General features: G+C 39.4%; 2 protein-coding genes across 14 annotated transcripts in view; one reads left to right on the top strand and one right to left on the bottom strand.

The window, feature by feature from the left end:
- The window catches only part of MYCBP2 (MYC binding protein 2), a 279,427-nt gene extending 268,972 nt beyond the window's left edge, over positions 1–10,455 (top strand). For all 13 annotated transcript variants that reach the window (XM_073795323.1, XM_073795322.1, XM_073795327.1 and 10 more), the window contains 7 exons: positions 918–1,021; positions 1,807–1,995; positions 2,815–2,922; positions 4,038–4,247; positions 6,791–6,898; positions 7,545–7,710; positions 9,618–10,455. In XM_073795323.1, the coding sequence (XP_073651424.1) occupies positions 918–1,021; positions 1,807–1,995; positions 2,815–2,922; positions 4,038–4,247; positions 6,791–6,898; positions 7,545–7,710; positions 9,618–9,733 (1,001 nt within the window). In that variant the 3' untranslated portion in view covers positions 9,734–10,455. The remainder of the gene's footprint in view (positions 1–917; positions 1,022–1,806; positions 1,996–2,814; positions 2,923–4,037; positions 4,248–6,790; positions 6,899–7,544; positions 7,711–9,617) is intronic.
- Positions 6,898–16,775, bottom strand: part of LOC109547583 (uncharacterized) — an 18,469-nt gene continuing 8,591 nt past the window's right edge. Inside the window, exon 4 of the mRNA XM_073795046.1 lies at positions 6,898–7,220. The gene's annotated coding sequence lies outside the window, so the exon portion shown is untranslated. The remainder of the gene's footprint in view (positions 7,221–16,775) is intronic.

Raw genomic sequence — 16,775 nt, 5'->3', positions numbered from 1 at the left:
CTGTAGTCTGCCGTTTATCTGACACAAATTTCTGATTTTGGTGTTAGATGTAAATCTGAGAAATTTAAATATGAATAACTTTTCATGCTGCAAGAGCATGGTCTTTTCTTTTCTCACAGCTGATTTTTTTTTCTCCTATTTTCCCTCCATACCATATTACATTAATGAATATTCTAGTGTTTGAACCATCATTGTATTTATGACCTAAACTATCCTTTTTAAAAAACATTTTCTGTAAATATTGCTAAGTTCACTTATCATATTTAGAATTTTGTACGTGTGTTTTAAAATGAGCTTGGTCTGTGTTTTTCAAATCTTGTTCTTTTTCCTTTTGTTCTTTGTTTTATTGATTCCATTCCTCCTTTAACTATTTCAAACATATTTAAATTCCTTTTCAAATGTTTCTATTATCTTTAGTTCCCTGGGTGGGAATTCTTCTGTTATTCACGTTTCATATTCTCTGCTGATAGGTTTTCTCCCATACCTTGTAATGTTGTCATTGGGAAAGGTACCTAATGATTTCCCTTTCTTCTATGTATCTTTATTTAATTTTTGTTGTTATATTTTGTCTGGCATTGTGCTTTTGTAATGAGGGGGCTTACCATAGCTGCTCGACCTGCTGTCTTGACTAGAAGCCTAGTCGGTTTCTGTGTACTGAAGAAGTATAAATAAATCAGTTAATAATTTATTTGGCTTCAGGCAGCTCTTTAGTCTCTTATCCTTTTTTGTGTGTGATTATTTACTTTCTACTTAGGGCAGCTTACAACCCTTCAGCTGCAAGACTGCCGGGCTGATTTCTCAGTGATAGCACCTGATACATATCCCTGCTTGCTTGATTTGTTTTCTTCCGTTAGTTATATTAAAATATGTAGAAAGCATATACTTAAGGAGGACTTTCCGTTTCTGCCTGAACCTAGGTAAACCCACCACAAGTAGCTCGGAAGCATGCCGTTTCTGTGGTTCCAGGAGTGGAACAGAGTTGTCTGCTGTTGGCAGTGTTTGTGCTGATGCAGATTGCCAGGTGCGTGTATAGTTAGGCCATCATGTAAGGAGTAGCACGTGTTCCCTCATGACACCTTCACTTCATATAAATAGGACTCTGAGCTCAGCATCACTTTTGTTTTCTAAATTAGTGTATTACCCATGTCAAGAGTTAAATGCTTTATCAAAGCTGGAGAATGGATCAGTTAAAGCTCTCAAACCCAAATCAGTCTCTTGTGTGTGTTTCCCAACTACCACCATCATATATATTTAACATTTACTTCTGTGCTAGAAGCAGATAAAAATCTGTGGGCTGCCTTTCCTTTGCTTGTTACACATTTTTTATTCACTTGTTTCCTTAAAGTTGTTTATGCATGAACATCTGTACACATTCCATGCTATCCAAATATTTTTGATTCCTCAATTTAGTTAACAAGAATTTGGATAGTGTCCAGATAGTGAAGGATACCTGTATTTTTTTTAATCCCCATTTTGGTGAGAGGTAGGTGGTGATTGGATGATTATATGTCAGGAATTTTTTTTGCTTCATGGCTATGCATGATAACAAATAGATGAAAATTGCAGCTCACTTTTTAATCAGCATTCCCTTTAATGTGGAGTGAAATTTTTTTAAATCACATTAGACTTTGTTAATAATCCTAAGTTATATGCAAACAAAGAATAAAAATAACTACTTTATGGTTACTTAGCCTTATATCTATTTCCCGGGGGAAAGTACCTTGGAAAATTAATATAATGGATGTAATTACCAGGATGTGTGCCTTTTTTGATATTTTCTGTGCCGTTGTAATTCATCTTTAACAGGAATATGCTAAGATAGCCTGTAGCAAGACGCATCCTTGTGGCCATCCATGCGGAGGTGTTAAAAACGAAGAGCGCTGTCTGCCCTGTCTACACGGCTGTGATAAAAATGCCGTAACCCTGAAGCAGGACGCTGACGACATGTGCATGATCTGTTTCACAGAAGCGCTCTCCGCAGCACCGGCCATTCAGGTTGTCTCCGCTTTTAACGTGTTAAGTGTGCCTAGATTTTTCAATAGGAAATATAAATATACATGTCAAATAAACAAACGACTGAATCTTTCTTATACCATTGGGAGAAAATATCCCACTAATATCCCCCAGTTTATTACAGAGCAAATGCTGTCTCTTTATGTTCTGTCTCCATTTTGTGCAGTGAGCTTTAATCTGTGATTTGTGTAAGCCTGTATAATCAATTGAAAGTATAAAATGTTCATAAGGGAGAAAAAAAATAATTAGATTATCCAGTAGCTTCTCTCTTCTTAATTTCCAGAATCCAGCATGGCCTTTTATAGCATTATGTAATTAATCTATGCATGATACATACCTCTCTATATAATATATATACATATATCTATAATGTTAGTAATATTATAGAAGTTACAATTTGCTAAATAAGTTTTTTTTAACATTTACTGGCTGTTTGTTTATATTTCCAGTTCTTGTGATTCCAAGACAATAAATATTCTCAAAAATAAATTTTAAATCTTTAAATCAGTAGTTTCCTCTTCTTCCTGTGAGATACAAAATTGAATAATTTCACATTTCTCCCTAGCCCAGCTTACTCTCTATAAGGTGGCGTTAATACATGAATGGTAAAAATTGGGAGAAGCTGAAGATCTCGTTCATAATGTCACATGAATAATAGAGAAGTGCCGAAGTTTCAGTGTACTGAATTTCTAGATTTTTCTCTTACCTGCCCTAAGTAGCACCTTACATTGACTAATCTGCCAGTTACTCGTGTTTATTGTTACTACATTTGCTTATATCCTTCTCTTTTCTTTATTTAAGCTGGATTGTAGTCACATATTCCACTTACAGTGCTGTCGACGAGTTTTGGAAAACAGATGGCTTGGTCCAAGGATAACATTTGGATTTATATCTTGTCCCATTTGCAAGGTATGGAAAGAATCGGAAATTATCTGCTTTCTATTAATTTTCATCTTTGTCTTCATCTTTCATCTTTCAAAATAAACATGGCAGCATCTCTCAGTGTCCTTCTTAGTCTACTTTTTACCACCAGCCCCCATCAGTTTCTGCTCTCTTCACTCAGGTAGTACCTGAGAATAAGATCTTTCTATTATACTACATTTCAAGACATTAATTGTCCATTAAAAGCTGATTAAATTAAACTGTTGCATCAGAAAATTCATTTAGATATCATCGTGCATTGAAGGGCACGCATCACTGCTTTCAGACCCGCTGAGAGTTCAGTCCATGTGACTTGTCAGTGGGTGACTACCAAAAAGAAGAATGAGCCTGTGGTGCTTGTAGGTACTGATACCTGCCGTGAAAGAGTGAAACCTGAACTTTTTAAAGTGCTATTAGGACAGATTCTTTAGAGCTCAGGTAAAATAAGGAGAAAATTCTTGACATTTTGACACGTCCCTGCAAAGATAGGAACCAAGGCAGCAGGTTATTTTGGCAAGCTAATGATGTTTAACAAAAAACTTTTGTTTAAGAATGTACTGCCAGACTGGTGTTTAGGGTATAACATGGACTTAGCACAGTCATTGCTTAGACTGAGCAATATCCAAAAAGATGATAGGATTTTCTCTCCCTTCTCATTTGTTGCCACAAAGAAAAGTCACATTCAGGAAATGATGGATGAGAGTGATATAGAAAATACTACTTGTTCATTTCTATTATCTAACATTCTGCCCCACCCCCAAGGAACCAAAAACACACACAGAGGGATATTTGTGGCAGCAGGGTAACCCTTTATTCCCAGAACAGCTAAGGCAGCAGGAGATATATGTCATACTCAGGAATATGAAGCTAATCAAATGGAATTTTCGTGTTCTGTGCCCCACTTGCCGCCACTTTCCCTGCTCTTGGGAAACTATAGGCTTGTGAGGACTTTACAGGATTATTTTTAAATGGCATTTTATTTAGGAAATGTTTGGTTATCTCCTGTCCTAGCGCAGTGCTTGGCACTTAGGTGAATACTAAGTGTTTGTTGAATTAATAAATAAATGATTCTGTTAAAGAATGTTCATTTTTCAAAATTGCAGAACAAAATAAATCATATTGTGTTAAAAGACCTGCTTGATCCTATAAAAGAGCTCTATGAGGATGTCAGAAGAAAAGCCCTAATGAGATTGGAATATGAAGGTCTGCATAAGAGCGAAGCTATCACAACCCCTGGTGTGAGATTTTATAATGACCCCGCTGGCTATGCCATGAATAGATATGCATATTATGTCTGCTACAAATGCAGAAAGGTATGCTGTTAATCATACTACGAATTATTAAGATTACCTGTGTGATTAAGAAGTTGAATAGTATAGTGATGTCTAATTATTCTTACGTTTTAAGTCTAAAGTTAAAAATGAGAAAGTTTGGTGCTGTGCTTCAAGTAGAATTTATTTCCTTAATTTGTTTTGGGGTGCTTTTTTTTTTTAACATATACAGACTATTTCCAAAACAAACATGAGGTGTTTCACTACACAAGCTGTTTCCTATCAGCAATCCCCTCTTGTTTTCCAAATCCAGTTGGCTCTGGAATAAACTTCTTTTGCTTAACTCTTTTGACCATTCCCTTCTTAAAATTCTTACCTCCTTGGCTCCCAGGACAAGACTCTCTTTGGTATCTTCCTTCCTTTCTGGTCACTTGTCTTTACCCCCCTCACAGAGTTCCGTTTTATTCATCTACTCCTTACATATTTGTTTCCCCAGCCCTCCATTCTTGCCTGATCATACCTCCTCACCTTTGGTGACCTGTATACCCATGCCTTTGCCTACCACCTGTATTGTTCCGACCCTCCAAAATTTTTGAGATTTGGATACAAATACCCAACTGTCTACCAGACATTTAGATTTCTCACAGATACTTCTGACTCTCTCAATCTCCAGTCTGTATTAACAAATGAACAAAGTCAATTCTATCTCCAGATCTCTCTTGAGTTCTTTTTTCTTTCTATTATTATATCTTTAGCAACCCTAATCGTTTTCTTTGGTAATTATTAGTAGCCTTCTTACTGGGCTTCTTGTGTGGAGCCCCTAACCGCTCCATTCCGTGCTTTACACTTACAATTCCACTAGCAGATGAACATTTCTAGATCCCAGATCTGATCGTGTCACTGTTCAGCTTCTAATCCTGTGGCCCCTCCACCTCTCTAGTCTCATCTCCCAGCATGCCACCACTTGTGCCCCGTGCAACGGAACACGGAACAACTTGCAGTGCCCCAAACTGGGCCGTGTTGGCTCACTCACCCACACCTCCACGCCATCGCCCAGGCTCTTCTGTCCATGGAATGCTCTTCTCTGCCTCCTACTCTGCATCTTACTCTCACTTGCCACCCACGCACACGCACACGCTCATAGGCACGGCCAGATCTGTGCAATCACACTTCCGGATTCGGCTCCAGTTTCGCCTCCTCTGCAGCGTGCCCCGACCTCCCCACCACCGCCACACCATTTTGACATCTCGCATACGTCCGTCTAAGCGCTCATTATTCTGCATTAACGGTGACTGGTTCACATGTCTCTGTCCCCCTTGATAAGTTCCATGAGGACGAAGACTATGTTTCTTAAGTTCTCTATCTCTAGTACTTGGCACTTATTAGACACTAAGTTAATTGGAGAATGAATAAATGAAGGAATCAATATATGAAAGATGCATAGTCTCCCGAAGTAACAGACAGAAAATACAGATAATGAATGGAAGGCTAAGTAGATAGATGGTAGCCAGAAAGGCAGACAAATACACACACCCAAGGAAAGACCAATGGTGTACATTTGTGAAACTTGAATTGTTACAAATAATAAAATACTATTTCTTCTGTGTGTTTAATGTACTGAACCTCATAAATGAATACTGCGCTACCACACAGATGACAGTCAGATGTCCAGGAAGCCACGCAGGGAATCTAGAAAAGTAAAACAGCTGGAATAGGCCCCCAGGACAAATGAAATACTTCTGAGGCCTGATTTAGCTGGTGGATGACCATTTATAGCCTCTTTATCAATGAAGCCTGTCTTTCATCTTGTTTTTCCAGTACAAATAGTAGATTTCTATTGACTCATCTTATTTATACCCAATTATGGATATAGTTTTTTTGTCTATGAGACATGTTATATATGCAGAATGCCCCAGTTATAATAGGTTTAATTTATTTTGTGCCCAGAGCAAATAGAGAGGAATTACCCATGATGATAACTTCATATATTCAAGTATCTGTATTAGATACTGTTGAGTTCCTACATGTAGTGCAGCTCTGTAAGTATGAGCAATGTCCTGAACAGAATATCCAAATTTGCCTTTCCTTTTTAAACATTTTTATATGATCAAAATTGATTTTTTTTTCTTTCCCATTAGCCTCAGGATTATAATTTTATACTAATATTTATTTTAGGCATTTATTTAGAATAGTAGAAGGGAATATGTTATTTCATATTTCAAAAAGAGAAAAACTATTCAAACTTGGCCCTGGAAAATCATAGCTTCTCTTTACTACTTAATATCCTATTCTTGATATTTATTTGGAATATTATACATTCTTTTGTTATTTTGCTTTGACAGTACAATGTCTGAACTTTCTACTGTAAGTATGAATGCATTCCAGAACTGAAGTAGCTTTATTTCATACCCTGATCTATTTCTTACAGGCAGCAATATGGGTATCCACTTGGCATTACAAGGGAATGTCAATAGACAATAGTATTTCCTGAGACCTCTCGATCTCACTTCCATTGCACCCACACTGAACCTCCCATGGCAGAGTTTTCTGTTTCCTGCTGTGATCTGAATGCATTCCCTCCTTAGGCATATTTCGGTGGTGAAGCTCGTTGCGATGCTGAGGCTGGACAGGGAGATGATTATGATCCCAGAGAGCTCATTTGCGGTGCCTGTTCTGATGTGTCCAGGGCTCAGGTGGGCAGAACATTTTATTAGAAAGGACAGTTTAGAAATGTTAAGCTTCTGTGTTTTTAAAATAATAATATAACGAATATGATGGGGATAGTATAGTACGTTTTTTTCCCCAGTGCTTTCTGGTGTTTGTAGGGCAGTGTATAATTTTCCAGATCATTTTGTATATATTATTTCTTTTGGATGGTATTTGCATTTTATAATTTTGTCTCCCATAAGATAATCACCATATTTCAACAAGTAATAAATTTACTTACTTCATTTTCTTAAACCTGCAGTCACACTTTTAGGTTTTCCCGTCTTCAGTGAAATCTTAATAATACATCTATGAGATTGAGAGATAGAAGAAATATTATTAATTTTTCAATTTGGCTGACCAAGAAACATTCACAAGGAAATTAAATGGCTAGCTTATTAAATAATATTGGTTATTATGGAGCTGGGATTTAAATTTGGGGCTTCGTCCAAACCTTTTGGGCCAAGCCACACATTTATTCAATATTTTAATGTGTGTATCATCAGTTTTTCAGTCAGTTTTGAGAGCTGTGTGTACTCTCAAAATATGAATCACTGAGTTAAGTGTATGGTTTTCTTAGGTATCGTTGAAATAGACTCGCCATAATCTTGTATTTATTTTCTTTTGCTGTAGATGTGTCCGAAACATGGCACAGACTTTTTGGAATATAAATGTCGCTACTGCTGTTCAGTGGCAGTCTTTTTCTGTTTTGGAACAACACATTTTTGTAATGCTTGTCATGATGATTTTCAGAGAATGACTAGCATTCCTAAGGAAGAACTACCACACTGTCCTGCAGGTATGCTTTTAATATTCATAAATATGGTTATAATGTATATGGTATCTCGTTTTGTTTAATGATCACATGAGAACACTTTGTTTCAAGTGGCAGAAACCCAGTTCAAACTATCCTAAAGAAACAAAGGGAATTCCTCGGCCCTTGTAAGCGTCTGACTTTCTGAGTGGAGTAAAAAGTAAGATGACCATCATGAACGAGGGGCTCAAAGCTGTAAGAAGCAATTGTGTGGGGACTGAGAAGGAAGCCAGCTAAGGATTAATAGAAGGATAGCTGCTCAGCACTAAAGGGCCCTGAGAAGTTTGAAATTATAAATTGATAATAGAACCATTTAAAAGGATTTCGTGATTTTTTTTTTTTTTTTTTTTTTTTTTGGTCACACATCTGCCTTTATTGTGAGCAGCTATGATATTTTTTAAGAAGCCTGGAACCAGCACCATAAAATGGACAAGTGATTTGATCTAGAATGGCTGGGAATGGGCGGCATAGTGAGCATCAGAAAGCCAAGGGAATTAAAGAAGCCACTGAGAATACAGGAGAGATGATTGTCTATGGAGGTCAGGCTGAGAAAAAGTGAATATGAAACCAAAAAGAGACAGAAAACTGGAAGAGGTCAGGAGGCTGGTGATCACCGTGGGGTGGCATACCAGGCTTAACAGAAGTGAGAAGAGTGGAAGGGGAGGTAAATGTGACCACAGAAGAGACAGATCTGAAACGAGTGGAAATACACGCAAGAGCACATACACCACAGTGTACAACGTTGTTAAAGCTGGGAGACACACAGTCTCATCCATTGCTTACCAGAGTGCAAATGGCAGAACCCTGTGGTGCCTCTCAAAATTGCCAATATACCTACCCTTCAACGATCCCACTTCCGGGGATATACCCACATATGTGAGAAAAATAAAAAAGAGCAGATATGAAGGTTATTCATTGCATCATTGTTTATAATAATACAAGTTTGTAAACAATGCAAGCATCCAGTAAGAGGTTGGTTAAACACTCAGTACTACACACTATTAAAAAGGAAGGTGACTGAGGATGGAGTTTCTGTGTACTAATATGGAAAGATCTATAGCAGATACTGTTAAATGAAAAATCAAGTTACTGAACAGTGTGTGTAGTATGCCACCTTTTGTAAGAAAGGGGGAAATGAGAATATATACTCATATGCATTTAAAAAACCACTGGGGAGATTGACAAGAAACTAATAAAACTGATTAACTATTGGGGAAAACAGGGAAAAATGGGATAAAAATGGGGGGAAGGTGACTTCTTTTTGTATGTAATTTTTTTTAACATTTTGATTTTTAAACCGTGTAAAGTATATTATCTATTCAAAAACAAGGATACTAAGATGCATAGGTTTTTTTTTTTAAGTACGGCTACTCTTTTCTATTTGCTCATCTCAAGTAAAATTTGTTATACTATTCTTCCTTCACTTCCTTTACAGTAGAAGTACTTTAGGACTTTTCAAGAAGCTTTAAAGAAGCAAGATGAGAATAACGTGAGGCTAGAGTGTTTAGGAAGATGGCCAGAATAGAGGCGTGAGCCAGGACGAGCAGGAGGAGGGTGGTGAGCTGGAGGCCAGCGAAGGAAGGGAGCGAAAAGGGGGCGGTGTTGTATGGATGAGGACAAGAGTCCAGATTAAGAAGCTGAAGGAGATAATCCTTCTGGCCCGGGATAGGGACCCTATCCCTTCCTGCTGCATGTATGTGGTACGTTGAATTTTTTATAGTGAATGTTTTTGTTTTTGTGGTTAGAAGAAAATAATTTTTTAATTTTATATTTGCATAACTACAGTCACATTATTTCTCTAAGTAACTTACAGGTGATTAATATTTACATTAGGTTTGTATGTGTGTGTGTGTTTTAATTATAGTTTTTTGCCTCCTTCAAAATTTATACAGGTCCCAAAGGCAAACAATTAGAAGGAACTGAATGTCCTCTCCATGTTGTGCATCCACCCACTGGAGAAGAGTTTGCCCTGGGTTGTGGAGTGTGCAGAAATGCTCACACTTTTTAGAACACTCAGATTCCTTTGTCTACAGAGAGAAAAGTTACCTTCATCCCCCCAGGCGGATGTGGTGAAGTTTAAACTCTGCTCAGGATAAAGACGGGACCATTTTTACATCCATGAAAATGAACCATTCACAGTGCAAGAAGGATGCCAAATACCATGTACATAATTCTTGCTATGGAAAGTTTCCCTATTATTTCAGTTTATCTTCTTTTGAACCAAGACATCAAACTTGTGAGGTGTTTGCATGTGGCCATTATCGTCATTGGCCTGTGAAGCATTGGACATTTATAGATAATTGATATCAAAGAATTGCCATGCCCATGGACTAAGAATGATGCTGGCTTTCAAGCAAAAGAGAAAAATTATCATTGTTTATTGTATACTGCCTTTTTGTAATCCTGTACAATTGCATCACGGGTGGGGATAAAAAGAGGAATATTCTGGTTTATTTCCTAGACTGTTATTTAAAAAAAAAAAAAATGTGTTAGGACGGCATATAAATGTAATAAGTATCACACTGTATATAAACATATCAATGTTTGTCCTGTATAAGAATTACTAAATTACAAATGCAGTTTCATTTAAACTTCTAGGTTAAGTTTGAGCCTGAAATTTTAATGAAGTGCAATACTGAGTGTGCCTCATTATCTTGCAGCTGTAAACATATTGGAATGTACATGTCAATAAACCACTGTACATTTTTATACAGTGATAAAGTCTAACAAGTGTGTAAGGTGTTGGCTTGAGAAACAAAATTTAAATACCTAAGGTCTAAAACTCCATCCAGTTTTCCTTGGAAAGAAATTTACTAACATAGCACAATCATAACCTTCAAAACTGTTTGTTAGGGAAAATAGGAGTAGTAATGAGGTACAATGTTGGAATCTTAACACTGGAGAGATGGATAGATAGGTATTCATAAACAGACATATGCGAAAGATAGAAGAAAATATTTAGGAAATTCAACAACCTCCACCTTATTAACCAGCTCTTTTCTCAACGTGTATAACAATCAACAGAATCACTAGTCTTTTCTTTATCTATTATAGACTGTGTGTTTTAGTAGATGTTTTTTACAGTTAACTCATGAAATTGACGCACTGTTGACTTATGATGAGCCATAAATCAGATTATATTTATTTCATGAGGCAGACTGATCAAAAGTTCTGATCAGTTTTGTTCTAAATTCCCACTGTTGAAAATAGATCATTTGTCAATAACCATTATTTATTTATTTATTTTTTCGGTACGCGGGCCTCTCACTGTTGTGGCCTCTCCCGTTGCGGAGCACAGGCTCCAGACGTGCAGGCTCAGCAGCCATGGCTCACGAGCCCAGCCGCTCCGCGGCATGGGGGATCTTCCCGGACCAGGGCACGAACCCGTGTCCCCTGCATCGGCAGGCGGACTCTCAACCACTGCGCCACCAGGGAAGCCCCAATAACCATTATTTTAATGACTTTGTTAAGCATTTGTGAGAATTTTAAAATAATCTTTGCCTTGAAGGAACTTAAAATATAAAGAAAAGATCTAGCCTGACCGCAGGTAACTATTTACAGAATCTTCTAATAAATTGCATAAAAATGTCCACACCAAATGCTTCAGGGTTTAGGAAAGATGGTTATTAGTGTTTTTTTTGTTTTTGTTATTGTTGTTGGGAGGGGGGCGGTTAGCTAAGAGGCCCCTTAAGCTTCCCCTTGAAAAATAAGTAGCATTTCAAGCGTGGAGATGTAGAGAAAGGCAGGAGGAAAAAGGTATGTGTGTAGAAAATTCTAGAATGTGATAGAACAGTGTGAATAGTCCAACTTTTCTTGTGTTGGACAGCTTACTGCAAAAAAACAAAAAAATCTGAAGATCACAAAGACTGATCTCTTCATGATATAATTTGTGGATCCACTGTATGTACAGGCGCGGGGCCTTCCTGAGCAAGAAAGGACTTTGAAACAGTACAGAGGTCCCTCTTCATCTAAATAAGATACATCTGAACGATCACTGAAAAAGTAATGATAACACTTTTCTTTTAAAATCTCTCAGGAGAAGGACATTATGCAAACTTCCTTCGTTATTAGTGACAATGCCCCAGAATTACAAGCAATTTTTAACTGCCCAATGGATTCAAAAGCCAGGAGAGTCATTTGTTGTTACTGAGGGCACTTCTGGGTGGTCCCAAGTCAAGCTGAAAGGGTTGCAGGCAGGGCTAGTTCAATTTCAACCTCCAGAATACTTTGGATTTATGATTCGGGAAGAAACAGAAAAGGGTCCTAAAGGCACTCGCGTGTTTATATCCTCCCCCCCGCCCCACGAACACACACACATTTTCTGACAAAGGGCTAGCTGGGATCCTCTACCCATGTTCAAAAGAGGTTCCAGAACCTTCAGGGCAACACAGTTGTTTTCTTCAAAACGATCATTCTACCATGAGGATGTTGGGCAACAGGCATCAGGAAGGGATGGCGACACTGCTCCCAGACAACCCCTCAGCCCCAGCTTCTACCTCTCAGCACCTGCTCGCAAAGCTCTGCCTTTCACAGTAATCTCGTAATCTCGGTTCATGCCCAAGCCTGTGGGAGAACACTGAGGGCACAGATTCAGGACTGGCTTTCAGTGTTTCCCAAAAACACAAAGTAGGTCAGAGACAAGCAGTTCGTAGGTTTACCCCAGAAAACCAGATGTGATGAGGCCATTGTGAACATATCTGACTTAAATTCATCGGCCACAGTAATGAAACTAACCTTGAGAATGCCATGCAGATCGGAGGCGTCATGGACACTTGAGAAATGTAAGCTGCAGTGTGTAAATGGGAAGGAAAAAGAAAGGGAAACTATGGAGGTTGCTTGACAGCCATGAGCCGTCTCAAATTAATACGCTGGTAATAGGGATAAAAACAAAGTCCTAACACATTCTCACAATGACTCCAGCTTATCTTCGTTTATGAGGAAGCTATTTTTAGTCATATTCCAAGCATCTCAAAACCAGAAAAGCATTTTATGGATAAATACGTTCTGACAAAGCACAGAAGGCAGATGGCTTTGGCATACTTCTGGCTCAAGCATACTGTGCACGAAGGTTTCAAATGCTGTGCAGGACACCAGGCAGGAAACAGAAAGCAAAATCATGAGAGCAGGTGTCGGGGAATCTGGAAACAAACTCTTTTCCTGTTATATTTTCAGGCCTGGAAAAAGCCATTTTTCTTAAGCAGTTTTCTGGACAGTGTGTTTAGGTCTAAAACCTCCTTACTCCATCAGTAAGCGTATTTGAAAAATATACACAGTTCACTGTTAACTTCTCATATATAACAATTACTTATTCACCTTCTTTTTCAGCCCAACATTTCTCCCTGGCCACTTTGTCACTGAATTCCACCAGTACCTAGCCACACGTGTTTCTGACAGATGGAACACCGCCTCTTGTTTTCCTGAAAACTGCCAACAGTACATAAACGGTGCTGAAACAGACGCCTGGGGACTTGGGTTCAAGCCCTGATTCTGCCTCGGTTTTGGCTGTGTGACCTTGAGTCAGCCACTAATGCCTTTCGGTCACAACTTCTTGGAAATAATAATACCTAATCTAAATCAGTTGAGGAAGCATTTACAAAAGTGCTTTATCTCACGTAAAGCATTATTTGAAAGTGAAGAGTAAAGAAGAGAAGAACATTTATTCAACGCCTCCTCAACAGCTGCCACTGAATTATAAGCATTTTATTTAATCCTCCCAGCAACTCTGTTGCTTCCCCCAAAAGAGCTGCTAGGCAGACAACTCAGTAGGTAAAACAGTTATTAATCTCATTTCAGCAGATGACTTTAATCTCATTTCAGCTGCTTAAAGAAGTTAAAAGAACTTGCATTAGATGCCAGCTGATCTAATACAGATTTGGCTGGAAAAAACCTGCAATGTGAATCCAGATCTTTCTGTGTCTCAAACCCAAGTTCTTCCTACCCCATCATGCTATTACTATTACATTACCAACTGGTCCTATGAAAAGATGTAACTCATGAAATGGAAACTGGACACCAGTAATATGGGCAAGATTGCCAAGGGAACAAGACAGGCTTTGCCTCAAGGACTGTGCAGGGTAGATCCAGAGGGACCCGGCGCCCACCTTCTTCATGGCGGGTGTGGGCAAGGGGTCAGTTGCCAGCCTGCACCCGCCCCACCTAGGGGATCCGCCACGGCACTTGATCCAAAGCCACACTCTTCCCCTGCAGCCCTGGCCAGTGACAGAGCATGGCAGGGTACCGGGCCTGGCCATGTCTGCCCAAAGAAGCGCTCCTTTGTGGGCCATCTGTACACCAGGACGCGGGCTAGCCCAGCCGAGAGAGGTTCCTTGGAGCTGTGCTGCAGTCAGAGCCTTTTCCTGCCCAGCACTCCTTCCCCCTGTCCTGGGGTAGATGCCAAACCTGCGTGGCAGTCTGAACGCTCCCTCGCCCACTCCTGCCCCCTCACACCTGGCTCTTTCAGAGGCACCACTCCCAACAGATTTCTTGCACTTCTAACTTTATCTTGGCATAGAGGACTTGGCTGAGTGAAACAGGATAATAAGTTTTAAATGACTGACTTAACGGCTGCTTCATTTCACAAGCGACATAAGGGAGCTAAGAAAAAAAATGCATAGGCTATAAAAGTACTGGAGGGAGTTACAGTGAAGAAAAATTATGAAACAAAATCAAAGCCGAGGTTGGAGGAGAGCGTCCAGTAAGTGACTGTATAAACTATGGTTACACAGTCTTACATAGTCTCTAGAGAGAAGGCCATCAACTTCACAATATGTTAGTTAACAAAGCAGGACAAGAAACATGTTCGGTTAGGACTTACAATGTCCATTTCCCCAAAAAGAACAAAGCTGGTATTTCAGCCCAGTCTTGCAGGACGGATAAGTTTTGAGAGGCACAAGTGAAAAAGGCATTCCAGGGAGAGAGTGTGGTGAAAACTAAGGTGTTGGTGTGTTCCTCCAAAGTGGAAGTAAGCTGTTTTGCTTCATCAATTCATTTAATAAATAGTTGAGCACCTGTTCTATTTCCACTTGACAGTACATGCTCACAAGGATGGGAACTGTGTTCCCACTTGCTTAGTAACCATGAGTTACACACAGAAGTTGCCTGAGAAGTGAACTGTACAAGTTAGTAAATACATGCAGCACTGGGCCAGGTGCTACGGATGAGACGGCCACAGAACACAAATACAGAACCATGTAAGTAACACAATGTTATTAAGAACTATAATCAAAGTTTTCTAAAAATAAGAGAGAGCATTTGTTGAGGGCTTACAGTGGCCGATCTCTGTGTAATGCCTGGGTATGGTAGGCAGAATAACAGCCCCCCAAATATGGCCACATCCTAATCCCCAGCGGGTGTAATTATGTCACCTTATATGGTGAAAGGGACTTTGCAGATGTAATTAAGGGTACAGACTTTGAGATGGGGAGATTTTCCTGGATTAACCTGGTGGGCCCGATGGGATCACAAGAGTCCTAACATGGGAAACAGGAGGCAAGAAGGTCAAAGTCACGGAAGGAGATGTGGTGACAGAAGCAGAGCTCAGAGAAAGAGACTTGAAGACCCTACACTGTTGGCTTTGAAGACGGAGGAAGGGGCCAGCAACCAGGGAATGCAGGCAGCCTCTAGAAGCTGGAAAAGACAAGGAAACATTTTCACGCAGAGCCTCCAGAAGGAATGCAGCTCTGCCATCACCTTGACTGGAGCCCATTTGGACTTCTGACCCCCTGAACTGTGCAATAATAAAGTTGTGTTATTTCAAGCCACTAAGTCTGAGGTAATAAGAAACAAACACAATGGGCTTCACATGCATTATGACATTTTCATCTTCCCACAAACCTATTAACTCTTATTTTCCCTTTGCAGATGGGGCAATTCCAGTCTCACAGAGGTTAAATAACTAGCCCAAGGCTTTGTAAAGACTTGGTATCAAAAGACAAAGTATTTAAGATATCTCAGTAATTTTTTAAATTGCTTACATATTGAACTGGTGATATTTTGGATATACTGAGTTAAATAAAATATTTAATATTAAAATTAATTTCACCTATTCCTTTTTAGCTTTTTTAAAATGTGGAGTCTAGAAATTTTAAGTTATATGTATATGGCTTGCATATATTTCTAAATGAACTATCCTGGCCTAGAATCTCCTTCTCAACTGTTTGGATTTTATCACGCATCTTTGGATTTTTTTGAGAAAAAGACAGGGGCTTTAGGAAGGTAACGCAAGAAGCAGGTTAGGTGGTCTGAAAGACACTGCCCTTGGAGAAGTCTCAGGAAGAGTTGATAAAGGTTCTTGTCACAGGTTCTTAAAACAGACTTCTTTCCTTTGAGGAGTCTACAGTCTAGTCCTAGATAGAGTTAAAATTCCAAGAGACAGCCTAAAATGAAGTAGTTTCATTGGGCTAATGTGCCTGAGAGGGAGAGGTATGCTGGCGTAACTCAGAGGAGAGAAGTGGGGTTGCTGAGGTAAGACGCCACAGAGGCGTGAGTGTCCTCATATGCGGAGTTGGAGTGGTGATAATAAGAGCAATGTAGCTAACACTCACTGGGCGTTCACTATGTGCCTGCGACTGACAGACGTGCTTCACGTACCGTTAACTCATTCAATTCTAATGGCAACTCTGTGGTAGATATAAAATAATAACATTATTATTATTATTATTCCATTTTACAGATGAGGAAACTGAAGCACAAAGAAATTCAGTAACTTGTCCACGCTTGCATATCCCGTAAAGGCAGAACAAGGATCAAAACCTAAGCCCCCGACCCAGGTGCCAGACCTTCTCCATCCCACTCTGGAGCAGCTTTGACTGAGCAGTGGAGACTTACAGCTCTCAAGTTTGCAGGACCCCAGAAAGGCCTGAGGAGATGCAAGTTCCTCCTCTTGTGGGGAAATGCCAAACTGGGGGACCTGAAAGGAAAGAGCTTCAGAGAAAGGAGAGGAATTGGGGAAAGAGAAAAAGAGGTCAAAGAGTGGGAAAGAACCTGTGAGCATCCTCCTTATAAAACCATACATCTACAAGGCCCGTCCCTTGTGTGATTCAAAGGGATGA

This window comes from Tursiops truncatus, chromosome 18 (assembly GCF_011762595.2).
Source record: "Tursiops truncatus isolate mTurTru1 chromosome 18, mTurTru1.mat.Y, whole genome shotgun sequence".
Classification (NCBI taxonomy): domain Eukaryota; kingdom Metazoa; phylum Chordata; class Mammalia; order Artiodactyla; family Delphinidae; genus Tursiops; species Tursiops truncatus.
This window is presented reverse-complemented; position numbering and strand designations above follow the sequence as displayed.